Raw genomic sequence first — 13,049 nt, 5'->3', positions numbered from 1 at the left:
CAACCTGCGTCTGCACATGTGTGGGTTGCAATTCAGCATTTCTGAGCATGCGCACAGCGCAATTTAACACTTCTGCGCATGTGCACGTGCTGAAACCCGGAAGTAACCCATTCCGGAACCCAGAGCGCAACCCAAAAAGACGCAACCTGAAACAGCTGTAACCCGAGGTATGACTGTACACTACTTCTGGTAAATGAGCCACCATATCTTTGCGTAACGTAACTTTCAGGTTGCGAATGCGGCAAACCTAGAAGTGTATACTTCTGGGTTTCGCCGCATGCGCAGAAGCGCTGTATCGTGTCGTATGCGTGCGCAGAAGCGGCGCCTCTTGTTGCGGATTTTTTGGGTTACGCACGGACCCCAGGGATGAATTAAGTTCATATCCGGAGGGTCCACTGTACTATCCGAAACCAAAGGGGCACATTGGATGCCAGATGTGAAATATATTGGCATTATTTCCAGATCTCCTACCCCATGAGACAGGGCAGTGGTGCCTTGGGTCTCCTGGATGGGGCTTGCTGGAGGGAAGGTAAAGGTAAAGGACCCCTGGATGCTTATGTCCAGTCAAAGATGACTATGGGGTTGCGGAGTTCATCTTGCTTGTGATCAGCAAGCCCAAAGAGGCTCAGTGGTTTAGACCACAGTGCCACCTGCATCCATCTCGCAGACATCCTATGCTCTGCCCTCCCCAGCAGGAGGCAGCAATGCTGCTCTGAATCCCCACCCCACAGGCGGGAGCTGTTCTTGCACAAGGGCCCTGCTTGTTCAGCCACTGTGAGAACAGGATGCTGGGCTTAGATGGGGCCACCGGCCTGACCCAACCAGGCTCTGCTTATGTCCTTCTGTGCGGTTTAGCCAGGAGAAGGAGCAACGCCCCGAACGCCCCCGCTCTCTCCTCCCTCTACTGGGGATTGAGCCTTCGCCTCCTCCAGCCAGCAGGGGGCGCCGCCTCGCCTCGCGGCCACTCCTCCCTCGCGGCCCACCTGGCTCACTCGCTCGCTCGTTCGGGCTCCAATCCTGGTCCAGGCCTGGGCCTAGCTCACTTGTTTGGTTTCCCTCACCATCCCCCCCACGCGCGGCAGGAGCGGGACGGGCGCCCGGCCGGAGGCCATGGAGATCGGCACCGAGATCAGCCGCAAGATTCGGGTGAGAGGCGGAGCTGCGCGGGGGGAAGGGCAGCCCGGAGGAGGAGGGGGGGGAGCCGGGAGGGGTGGAAGGGAAAAGAGGGCCCCGTCCCCCCAAATTCGGGGTGGGCCCAGACCCGTCGCCTCGCCAGGAAACCCCATGGGCGGGCTCGGGGGGGGGCAAGGCCCTTCCTCCTCGCAAACCGGAGCCGGCGACGGAGAGGCTTCCCCCGGGACGCCCTTCGACCCGGAGTCGTCTCCAACCCCCCAGAGCTTGATGTGTGGCCCACAGGACAAATCCGACCCCCTCCCAAACGAGCTTGTGGGGTTGCTCTGCCTATTTAGATATCCTGACAGGTACCCCACCCACCCACCCACAGCACGTACTTGTAGGGCAGAGAGATGTGGGAAGACTTGTGCCTGCCTGTCTGGATATTGCATCCCTCCCCCTCCCCCCAAAAGCTCATAGAGTACTATGGAAGCACGCATCCTCCTCCGTCTTATCCATCCCCCGCTGCAAAAGGCCGAAACTTTATTGCTTTCTTTTCTCAGATCCTCGCCCCCCACCCTCCTCCCCGGGTTCCTACGTAGCCAGCAAAACAACAACAAAGCCCGGGTTCAAGTTCTCCACTAAAGTACCGAAAGCCCATTGGGTAACTTTGGGCAAAGTCGCTACCTCATCATACCTAACACCTTACATGTTTTGAGGATGAAAAGGGCAGGGGAGAACCATGTAAATGTCACCCGAGCTCCATGGATAAAAGATGTGTGGTATTAGGGTATTAGGAGGTATTTGAATACAGTGTTCGCTAGAATAAATCTAATATCAGAATGGGAGATGGGCATTTTTTGTTATTTACCTGCTTGCCCAAGTAGCCCCGATATCCCCCTAAGTGTTTCAGAAGGTTGAAAGACCTTTGAGCAGATTTTGAGGGAGGGCTGAGTGGGAATGATTGTAAATGGTTTTTCCTCTGTTCTGCTGTCCTTCTGTCAGTGGGCAGGCCATATTGGATACCATCTATAATGAGTAAAATAAAATAAATATTTTTAAACCAGACCTTGCCCCCTTGATTTTGGGGGCTTGTTTACTCAGTTCAGATGTGGGGTCTCATTTAGAATTTCCCATCACAACGCTGCAATGATAGGAGAAGAAACAACATAATTTTCTAAAGTCAGACAGGGTAATTTTATTCATTACGCAATTCCTAAAGGTAGGGCAACCCTCCTAGGACCTGGACTTGTAGCTCAGTCACCATAGAAACCATAGCACAGAACAAACATCCTTATGATTTGATTAAGCAGAAAGTAATAGAGATGACATAATGCCCCAGAAATCCACATAAAGTGGTTCAATAATGCAGAATTTCTCGTGTCCGTTTGCAGAACAAATTTTGGAGACCTGCACTGATTCAACTGAAGTGTACCAAATCTGCAAATATATTAAGAGAAATAAATATTTCACAGAAAGCTAGTTCTTTCAACCTTATTAGCCTGGAAAGTGATTTGAATATGTGTAAATCCCAACAGAATTTGTCATTATTTGGTAAATTTTCAATGATTTGCTTTGGGCTTGTGTGCTGGGCTTGTATGATTCCCTTGTAAAAAATACTTCGCTGTGCATGGGTGAATTGTTTTTAAATCATGAATTTTGAGCCACCATGACTAATTTATTTTATTTAAGTAAAGTTTCTCAATGTTTTTAGGGTGAATACCTAGAGGAAGGGATAAACATCTTGGAAATAAACAAATGGTGTTGGACATCTTCTATTTCCTGAACAGTCATGCACACTTAACTGATTGCTGTAACAATTCAAACATACTGATTTTCAAATGCACAGAGCCTTTATGTAAACCTAGGAGTATGATCTAAAATATTTAAACATGTAGCCCATACACCTTTTACACTGCTGAATTATGTCTGTTTACAGACAAAATACTGATTTCTATATATACTGCCTTTCATCACAGAATTCAAGGTAGAATAAATAAATGAATATTCAGAACTTCTACAATCAGTGATTAATAGTTAGTTGGCAAAATAGTGTTTCTTCATGGAATGGAAGTGCAGTAAATGCCATGTTGTTTAGTAAGTAGAATTTCAAATATTTGTGATTTGAGAACAGAAAGCACTGCAGAGATCAGGTTGTTGGAGAGATCAGTGGATGATCCTACCGGTAGTGAAATGGAGGAGGATGTCTCCCAGAGTATAGCACATGTGGGACCTTGTTAGACCCTGGATTCAGTAGTAAGCACACAGTACACAACTTTGGGTCATGCCTGTCTTCAGAAGTCATATATTTCCCCCCTCCGCTGCAAAGTTTTTCCTCTAGCATAGAAAAGCAACCTTTAATACAGCTAGTTGCACACCAGTTTTAAGATGCTATAAGTATAGGCTTTAACATGTTTTTATTCAGATTTCCTCTAAGACTTTTTAGTCAATAATAATTAATATGTTTATTTTTAGAAGCAATATGCCATTTTTATCCACCTAGGTATAAAGCAAACGGTCCTTTCTCTATGCCACCTAGCTGTAAGGATGCTCACAAAAAAAAACCACACTGAATCTCCAAATCATCCTTTATTTTACAAAATGTTTGCCATGAGCCCAATCGTTGGGGAGGGCAGGAATCTTTGCATTTAAAAGTTACTTGCAAGTAAAATGTGAGTGTGCAGGATTACAGTCTTAAAGCCTTACCTCTCCATGAAAGTTATAGCTAAACACAATCATTTGTTTTTTATAATTTTGTATGGAAAGCCTCTGTATAATGATGAACTTATATTAGTAGCTTGTGTTTATATGATAACAGTATGTTTACATTAGCCCACCTGTAGCACAGGAAGGAATATTATATTGGAGTCTGTCACTCCCTTGACCTACTGAAATGCAATCTGAGCCCATGTAACAGCTGCATATTGTTTTCCTTTTTACACCTGTCTCCATTTTTCAACCCTTCCTCTTGATGTTGAATTTTAGATTGTAAGATCCTCAGGACAGGGCACTGCCTGCTGGAAGGTACCATGCCTGCTGATGGCACTGTCTAAATTAATACTATTTTGCTACCATTTGCATCAGGCAGTCCCTCATTTAAACCTTGGTTTTGAATTTGAGACTTCTAGAGCAACTTCTGAATGCCTTTTGTTTGAAACTGTGCAATCCTAAATGGCTGCTTTTCTGTTCTTCATATAGAGTGCTATAAAAGGAAAGCTACAGGAACTGGGAGCGTATGTGGGTAAGTTTATTGTGCCTTTAGTAGTAAAAATAGGGCACAACTATGCATTTCTACTCAGAAGTAAGTCTCATTGTATTCAGTGGGGCTTCCTGCCAGGTAAATGGGAATAGGATTGCAGATCTAGTTTGGGGTTATTTTCTTACATGTATGTACAAAGACTGCTTGCCATTTGTTATTACTACCAAGTATCCCATAATGGTTTATAATGTAAGCAGGTGCCACATTTCCCATCACTATATCTCCATGCTAGGGAAAGCAGCACCTATTGAATTTATGTCTGTTCCACAGTTGTTAAAGGCATTGAGCCAGGATGGGGAACCCATGGCTTTCCAGATGAGCTCCTACTCCCATCCACCCCAGCCAGCATTGCCTATAGTAAGGGATTATGGGAGTTGTATTTCAGCAGCATCTGGAAGGCCACTTCGTCAACTCTCAGCCTAACCTGTCTCACACTGTAGCCATCCATCAGGATACAGGGGGGAAGGCTTTTATGCATCCTTAATAACCTTGATGTGCATTTCTGTGTAACTCTTGTGTGTTTTGTTTTTAATTGTAAAGCACCTGGTTGTAGGTGCTATAGAAATAATAATGAGCAAATATCCAAAGCAAATGTGCCATGTTTTTCTTCATATATGGTTCCCCTTACTGGTGAGCATTGAAAATAAGATCAGGAAATAAGTAAATAAAAAGGAAATTCCGTACCACAAACTTAGTAAAGAAATACCCACAATAAAACATAGGCTATATTCTGAAACAAGTTAAATTGGGAAAAAGAAAGACAGGGAAGGGAAGGAGACCCTTCCCAGAATTTCACATTAAGTATTCCTATGCACTTCCACTTAGAATTAAGTCCCACAGAATTCAGTGGTGCTAAATCCAAACTAAAGCATGCATAGAATTGTGCTGCAAGGCCTTTTGCCATCAGGGCTACTGTTTGCAACCAGCAACATATATGTTCTAATAGCGCACCTTTAAACTGTACCCCTGGGAGTCTTACTAATGGCCAAAGTACATGGCTTCATACTGTCTCTGATCCATGCCATTTCCTGTAATGATTCTGTTTTGTTTCTTGTTCTATGCCTGGGATAATCAGAAAGTTGCCCCCTCTCTTTTTATGACTTGTTTCATAGTCAAACTCTACAGCTGCCTGTAAAACATATAACATCCAGTTATATTTCCCTTTCTTTAAATCAGATGAAGAGCTGCCTGATTATATCATGGTCATGGTGGCCAACAAGAAGAGCCAGGAGCAGATGACGGAGGACCTTTCCCTCTTTCTAGGAAACAACACTGTGAGATTCACTGTATGGTATGTTTCTCATCCCTCTTAATTCTTTGAACTATAATTCTTTGGTAGTCAAATCCTGGAACCTTCTCCACGACTAGATGAGTGCTTAGGCCAGGGCACATGAATACCCTTCACCTGTGCAACATTGCAAAATAAAGCCATCCAAGGCAGATGAGCTTGTGGAAATGGGCAGGACTAGGGGGTTCAGCTTATTTTTCAGGTGCTGAGCAAATGTGTCATGGCATAAGAACTGGTTCCATTTCACAGAAGGAAGAATACTATGGTTTGACCATCTCCTTTTTCTGAATTTGAATGGTAAAGCTGATGCATCTTAAAACTCATGACCTAGTTCTATGTACTGAGTCGTTTTATGGTTCACTTTTACATTAGTTGTCAAATGAAGTACAGTATAACATCCAGCTTGATGTTGCTGGGAGAACAACTCAGTTTCCCGAGTTTCCCCACCCACCCATTTCCTGGATCCTCCTTTGAACTGAGTCAGTGCATCTGCTGCTGTTATGTGTGATACATGTGCTGTTTGGTATTCTTCCAATTTTGCATTGGAATGCTGAATTCAAAGCACAAGAGGCATCTCTGTGGATATGCCTTCAGCTGATGGTATTGATAAAAACAGGGGTCAGAAAAAAATAATAAAACTTTTTAATGATCCTGTTTATTACTTTGGGTGGTACGTATGTTACTTTTGCTGGGGTTGTGAATATGTACTGCAGAAGCTCAGTCAAGCAGTTAAGCTCACCACAGAAAACAGCCATGTAGCAGAGTTGTCTTCACTAGCCAACATCAACACCCACCCACACTATTTACAGATGTTACATATGTCTTCTCTCTCTGAGCCCAGAGAGGGTCTTTGCTTCATACCCCTTGCTGAATAAAGTTCTAAGTCAATTTGCAGAGTCCTGCAACAGCTTAAGAGTTCTGTGAGTCCTGAAGTGTGGCCTTTGTCAGAAAAGCTCTTCACAAAGTGTTTGGACAACTCACAGTGCTGCAACAGCCAACTTCCAACAGCTCATACAGTTTATTTTAAGCTAAGTCCTTTTTTATATACACAAAGTTACTTGCCAAATCTACCCAATAACACAGATAAGGGAGTCACAATATGCCTGCAGGTGCATTGTGGGGAATGAGTAATCTCTGCTGACTCATGGATAATTAACTCAATAACTGCATTCCTTAACAAGTTTGAGAGTTGATGATTTGTTCTCATTGACCTAGAACAGTGTTTCTCAAGCTTGGGTCTCCAGCTGTTGTTGGACTACAACTCCCATCATCCCTTACCACTGGTCCTGCTAGCTAGGGTTGATGGGAGTTGTAGTCCAACAACAGCTGGAGGACCCAAGCTCAAGAAACACTGATCTAGAAAGTTTGATGGCAGAGCAGGGTCTTGAATTTGGTTTCTAGTTTTCCAATCCACATTGCACTTGCCTCCATGCTGATAACTTGCATTAAGAAAGTCATTTGCTCTTTATTCTAAATTTGATGACACTAGTCAACATAACAAAGTGACATATCCCTTCAGAAACTGCATTTGAAACAGATGTTAGCCATTAAAACATTTTTCTTATTTTTCAGGCTTCATGGTGTGCTAGATAAGCTTCGGTCTGTAACTACAGGTAAGTAAAGGAAAGACAACCTGACATTGTTTGGAAATTAAGCATCTTCAGGAAGGGATAATGTGTGTATGCTTTCATTTACATTTTAGACATTAAAAATAATTATTGTTGCGCGTCGTTATGTATGAGTTTAATTGTTATGACTGTACAGAAATTAGAATTTTAAGAAACGTTCTCAGGCAAACAGGGGAAATATTATTTTGAAAGCATATATTACTCAATCTGAACTGAAGGAAGTGCATTTCTATCGAAATCTGCAGCGGAACATATTTTACAGTTGTGTGTAAATACTTCATTGAACTTTGAAATAAGATAAGGAATACCTGTATCTCCAGAACCTACCAACTTAAAATCTTCTGAATCGAACATCTTTGAGAGCAGTTTGCCTTCTGTCAAAAGCATTTCAAGTGGAAATGAGGAGAGATGTGGGGAGGAAGTCCTACTGCCCCTTACAGTCTCAAGTTCTCGACCAGAAAGGAGTGACTCTCGAGTTTCAACCAGCTCCCAGGAACAGAAAATTGCTGCCTCCCGGTAAGGTTTTCAAGTCTTAAAAAAACCAGTAACACATAGTGGCTATTTATTCATTTGTTCATTGCATTTATGTATTGCTTTTCTGCTAAGCCACCCAATTACTATTTACAATTTTGAAATGCTAAAATAAATACTATAGAGCAGTAATACTGCCTTATTGGACATCATCTTTTGAACAGCACAACTGTAACACCACTTAGAAACACTGATGATTAAGTGGTGTGTGTGTGTGCATGCACCTTAAATAGCAACAACAACATTCTCATATGAAATAAAGCCTTGTGGGAGCCTTGGTAAATGTATTCCATAGGTTGTGCTTACCTCTCACATTGATAGTTTGGTGTTGAAGCTGATTAGCAAATCAAACTGGAGGACTTTTTGATTCTTTTGAAAGAGGTTAGGGACGTTGTGCCCCAGAAGTCTCAAGGGCAACCTGGAACAACACAAGCAGCAGCATAAAATCTGTGATGTGGGTTTTCTTGGGGCAGGCAGAAAGAATTGTTTTGAATGGGAAAATTTGAATCTGAACATTTCAAATGAGGATAATTTGCACTGGGAAATTTTCATTTGGTCTAGAGAATTATCTAAATCAGCATGCTTATTTTACTTGAATTTAGTAAGCTGAGCTGAAAACTTTGAAATTACCAAGCTTGCCTGCCTTTATTGGTATCAGTTCATTGTTATTAATTAACTTAGGAAATGCAAAAAAAAAAAATCCACCCCACATCATTGGCAGAGATCTTATAGTGAGCAGGGAATAGTGGTCAGCTAAGGTTCCTTGATTCAAGAGTTGCCATTAGGTCTGACCAGCTGCTTAGGTGAGGTTGCTGGTTGTTTGCAACCATCTCCAGATACAATTGGAGTCTCGGTGAACCACAAGTCAGATTAGAAAGTTTAATGCAAAATTTATTTAAAAATCATAGCAAAGTTTAAACAATTCAGGTTTGAAAGGTGTGTGCATAAACCTGTATGGTACTATACAGTTTGTGTTGATGTTAGAAGAAGTGAGTGTCTAGTATGTTCTTTTCCCACATGAAATGGACTGAGTAGGTTTTAAACTAAATGTAGGTTTCACAACTTAAAACAACAATTTGTGCAGTCACTGTGACCTCTAGTAGCCTATATACATGGGTTTTTTCCCTGGTCTTCTCAGTCATTCCAGTGGGGTTAGAATTGTTCCAAAGCAGCAGAAGCAAAAACAGATTTTTCATTCAATTTAGGATTGGGTTGACCCTGAAACACCTTATAGCAATTCACGCCTCCTGATAGGTGAGGACTACCTGGAAGAGAGCTGTGAAAGTTTGACAAACATGTTCTTATGCTCCCTGCTCAATTTGGAGGGTTCAAGCAAGCATTTTCTTGACATGAGGTAGAGGTAATATTTTCTTTTCTCATGTAGGCAGCCTTGCCAAGACATCTCCCCATCTCTCCTGATGTCAACTGTGAAACCTCTCAGGGAGCTGTCCCCCTTGGAAGCTGTGATCGACATTAAGCCTGAGCCGGATGACCTCATTGATGAAGACCTCAATTTTGTGCAGGAGAATCGGCTGCCCCGGAAGAAGCCTCTTGTGACGGTGACTTACGGTTCCTCCCGCCCATCTGCGGAAATTTACCGCCCACCAGCAAGCCGAGGTGCAGAAGGCAACATGCACTTTCAGAGAATGCCACAACAGAGTAGCATACAGACTGGCAAGCAGCTTGACATGCAGGGCGGCAGGTCACTGGAAGCCGTCCAGCTCTGCGATCCAGACGTGTCTGACAGCTTGGCTGAGAGTTACAGGCCCACTGCCAAAGGGAATGCTGATAAAATTAGCAGTGAGGTAAGTATGTAAGCCCAAGCTATGCTGGTAATTTAACATGTACTCAACAAACGGAGGTCACCATGGACACTTGGAGTCCCCTTTTCCAAACATAGCAAGAGTGGTCAAAAATATCTCACACATGACATCTAAACCTCGTGGCATCCAGATTCTACTTGCTTTATTGACTAGGGGGTGAAAAATGTGTGTGTCTGTATGGTGGTAGCCTTAAATAGGGTGAGTAGCAGTTGTAGCCCTCACCTGGGCATGGCTGGGCCTTGCGTGAGTGTTAGGTGTCCATTTTTCTTAGGTTTGTTCATTGGCTAATACGAAATAAGAGGATTTCAAGTTTTCTGTCTTTGTGAAGCTCTTGTCACACCGATGTGTCTGACTGGAACTCCTTCGTGTCGTAGAATATTCTGGATAATGCTCCTGGGCAATAGTCTTCAATGTTTCCGGACCTAGGACTCACCCTTAACCCAATGTAATGCATTTGCAGACCCATTTCTTAATTTTTACTCAATATTTGTATGGTGCTGTTGAGACCCACCTTAAATCAGGCAATAACCTGGTAGTTATTCCCAACCCTCCAGTTGAAGACCAATGGCCTAAGGTGTACACTCACCCAGACAATCACTATACAATCACTATACCCAGTGTGGTATAGTGATTAGAACGCCAAGACCTAGGTTCAAATTCCCACTCATCCGTGAGCATGGCTTAGTCTCCATATCTAAGCCTAACCCTACCTCACAGGGTTGTTGTGAATATAAAGTGGAAGGAACCTTGTATGGCACCTAAGTGCCTTGAAAAGAGAGATGGGTAATAAAGGCACAGATTGCAGCACTGTTTGAGCTAAGAGTGCGCCTGAGTTCACACCCAGCACTCTTGAGTTCACTCTTGAGTTCACACCCAGCACCCAGCTATCATTCAGAGAAGCTTGACTACCTTCGCTGACCTGTCACGGAGCAACCCTGAACATTTGCAAGGAAAAATGAGAGTTCCTTGGAATGAGGTTTGAACATCATCGAACTAAGCTGCACTTGAAGGTAAAACCAACTACTGCATCTTGTTTATCTGGCTGCTGTTCTTAGAACCTTGCCTGTTCAGGTTGTGTGACTTTTGGTTTCCAGATCCTTGCATATTAGAGTTTGTCACTGAATCAGCCTGTGGTCAATCCCAGCATTAGCTCTCTGGTCTTTTGTAAAGCAAAGCACACTGTAAGAAAGGAAATGGGATGAATGGATATGTGGCTTTCAGTATCTATTTGTCCCATATTCTAATGGGACAATATCCCTGTGACCACTTGTTCTACGCACTTGGCGGCTGCTTTCTCCACCCCAGATCTTTTAGAAGGGCATATAAGTATTGTTGTTCATTTTAAATAATTGGTTTCAGTTTGGGATCCTCATGTCGGAAGCCTTTGGTTCAAGTCAAGGGTGGGGAACTTCAGGCCCAGGGGCCATTTGGGTCCCTCCAGGCCTTCCCCTCTGGCCCTGAGATTTTCCCCAGACCACATCCCCTTCTGATGTCAAATGCTTCATCAACCCTTCTATACGCCCTCCTGCAGTGGGTGCTTGCTTGGATAGAGAGGGCTGCATAAAGAAACTAGCCTACTGAACAAAGGTAATAGTTTCATTTTTTGCTTTGCCAACTTTTTCCTCTGGCCTCACCCACCTCTGGCATGTGACCACTGGAAGATAACCTGGATGGGAATGTGGTCCCCTGACTTAAGTTGTCGTAGCCACTAGTCCCAAAGGAGAAAGAGTTTTTGTATACTTAATCTGCGTCTGGCAGTCTTGAAGTCGATGAGGGTGAACAAACTGAAACTCCAGACAAGACAGACATATGTATGCCTGTATGTATTCATTGTTAATCATATTTGTTAGACCCCCTTCATAAAACAAGTTCTCTAGTCACTGTATACAGTCAATTAAAAACATAAGAATAATTCAGTACAAAATAATAATCCAATGAATCTTAAAAAAACAAACCCGGCAAGAAACAGAAATACTGAAAGGCAACCCAATAAAAGAAAATACAGACCACATGAGCTGAAAACAGTGAACAAATACTGCAGTTAGCACTATCAACTGTAGCACAGGGACTAAACCAGGGGTCCCCAAACTACGGCCCGGGGGGTGGATGCGGCCCAATTGGCCTGCCAATCCGGCCCGCGACAACCGCCGCCGCCCGCTCTTACGGCGCGCAGCGCGGCAGCGCTCTTCCGGGTCGGGGAGAAAAGCGCTGAAAATCCTTTGTGCGCATGCGTATGGGCCTCTCCCGACCCGGAAGAGGTCATTTCTGGTGCACTTCCGGGTCGGGGGAGGCCCATACGCATGTGCACAACGGATTTTCGGCGCTTTTTCCACCCTGGAAGCGCGCCGCCGCGCCAGTAAGCGCCCCCCCGTCCTCCGGCCCGCCGCGCGATCGGCGCGGTGGGAACCGGCCTAAATGCCGGGAAGTCTGGGGACCCCTGGACTAAACTAATAATGAGATCTTTAAAAAGCCCTGGAGAACAAAAAAAAGGCTTAGCCCGGTAGCAAAAGGATGACAAAGAAAGCTTCCTTAGAGACAACACATCCTTCAAGATGGAGGCACTTCCAATGGAGAGGGCACACAGAGAAGGGCCTCTGGAGATGACCTCAGGGTTTGGACAGGTGGTGCTGATGATCCTGGGCAAGGAGCTCATCCTGTTTGGATAGACTTACCCTCCCCAGAAGCAACAGGTTCACAACTTGGCTGTGCTGCTAGAACTGTCTCTGCTCTTGCATGTGGAAGTGACAACAGTGCCCTGAACTGCCTTTGACCAACTCCATCTGATTTGCCAGCTGTGCTCTTTCCAGGAGAAAACAAACCTAGCATGGTTATTTCCAGGTCGGATTACTCTAATGTGCCTTATATGGAGCTGCAATCCAGGAATGTCAAGTGATTCAGAATGCTGGGGCCCATAGTGCTTGCCTGGGGCCAGCAGGGTCTACCATTTTACGCCTGTTTTGTACAAGCTTCATTGCTACAAATTTGCTTTCAAGCTCAATTCCAGGCGCTGGCCTTGACCTTCAAAACTGGCGTGGGACCAGTGTACCTTGTGGATCATCTTCTCTCTGAACCTGTATAAGATCTTGGCTCAGTTTTTAAGGCCCCTTTCACTGTCCTCCCATCAACGGAGCTGCAGTTGGTGTAGTGGCACCAGTACTTTGGAACAACCCCCTTAATGAGCATGCACATCAAACTGTTTTAGACCAGCTGACCATTTTTAGTCATGTGCCTTCAGATAATGTCTGCTGGTGTGCTTTATCGATGTTGTTGTTGTCGTTTCTAAGACTGTATTTCACATTATTGTGGTGTGGATATAAATATTAAGTGAATAAATAAATAATAAAATACCGCCCCTTGTCACGTCTGCCTCTCCTTTTCCCACTGTCTCCTCCTCTGTCAGAATTTTG

General features: G+C 44.1%; 1 protein-coding gene across 1 annotated transcript in view; it reads left to right on the top strand.

The window, feature by feature from the left end:
• Positions 1-959: 959 nt before the first annotated feature.
• ZC3H14 (zinc finger CCCH-type containing 14) overlaps positions 960-13,049 on the top strand; it is a 36,077-nt gene continuing 23,987 nt past the window's right edge. The window contains exons 1-6 of the mRNA XM_035107584.2: positions 960-1,146; positions 4,312-4,354; positions 5,549-5,663; positions 7,233-7,273; positions 7,609-7,804; positions 9,204-9,624. Coding sequence (XP_034963475.1) covers positions 1,111-1,146; positions 4,312-4,354; positions 5,549-5,663; positions 7,233-7,273; positions 7,609-7,804; positions 9,204-9,624 — 852 coding nt within the window. The 5' untranslated portion in view covers positions 960-1,110. The remainder of the gene's footprint in view (positions 1,147-4,311; positions 4,355-5,548; positions 5,664-7,232; positions 7,274-7,608; positions 7,805-9,203; positions 9,625-13,049) is intronic.

Source organism: Zootoca vivipara, chromosome 1 (assembly GCF_963506605.1).
Source record: "Zootoca vivipara chromosome 1, rZooViv1.1, whole genome shotgun sequence".
Classification (NCBI taxonomy): domain Eukaryota; kingdom Metazoa; phylum Chordata; class Lepidosauria; order Squamata; family Lacertidae; genus Zootoca; species Zootoca vivipara.
Note: the sequence above shows the minus strand (reverse complement) of the source record. Positions and strands in the feature narration are given on the sequence as shown.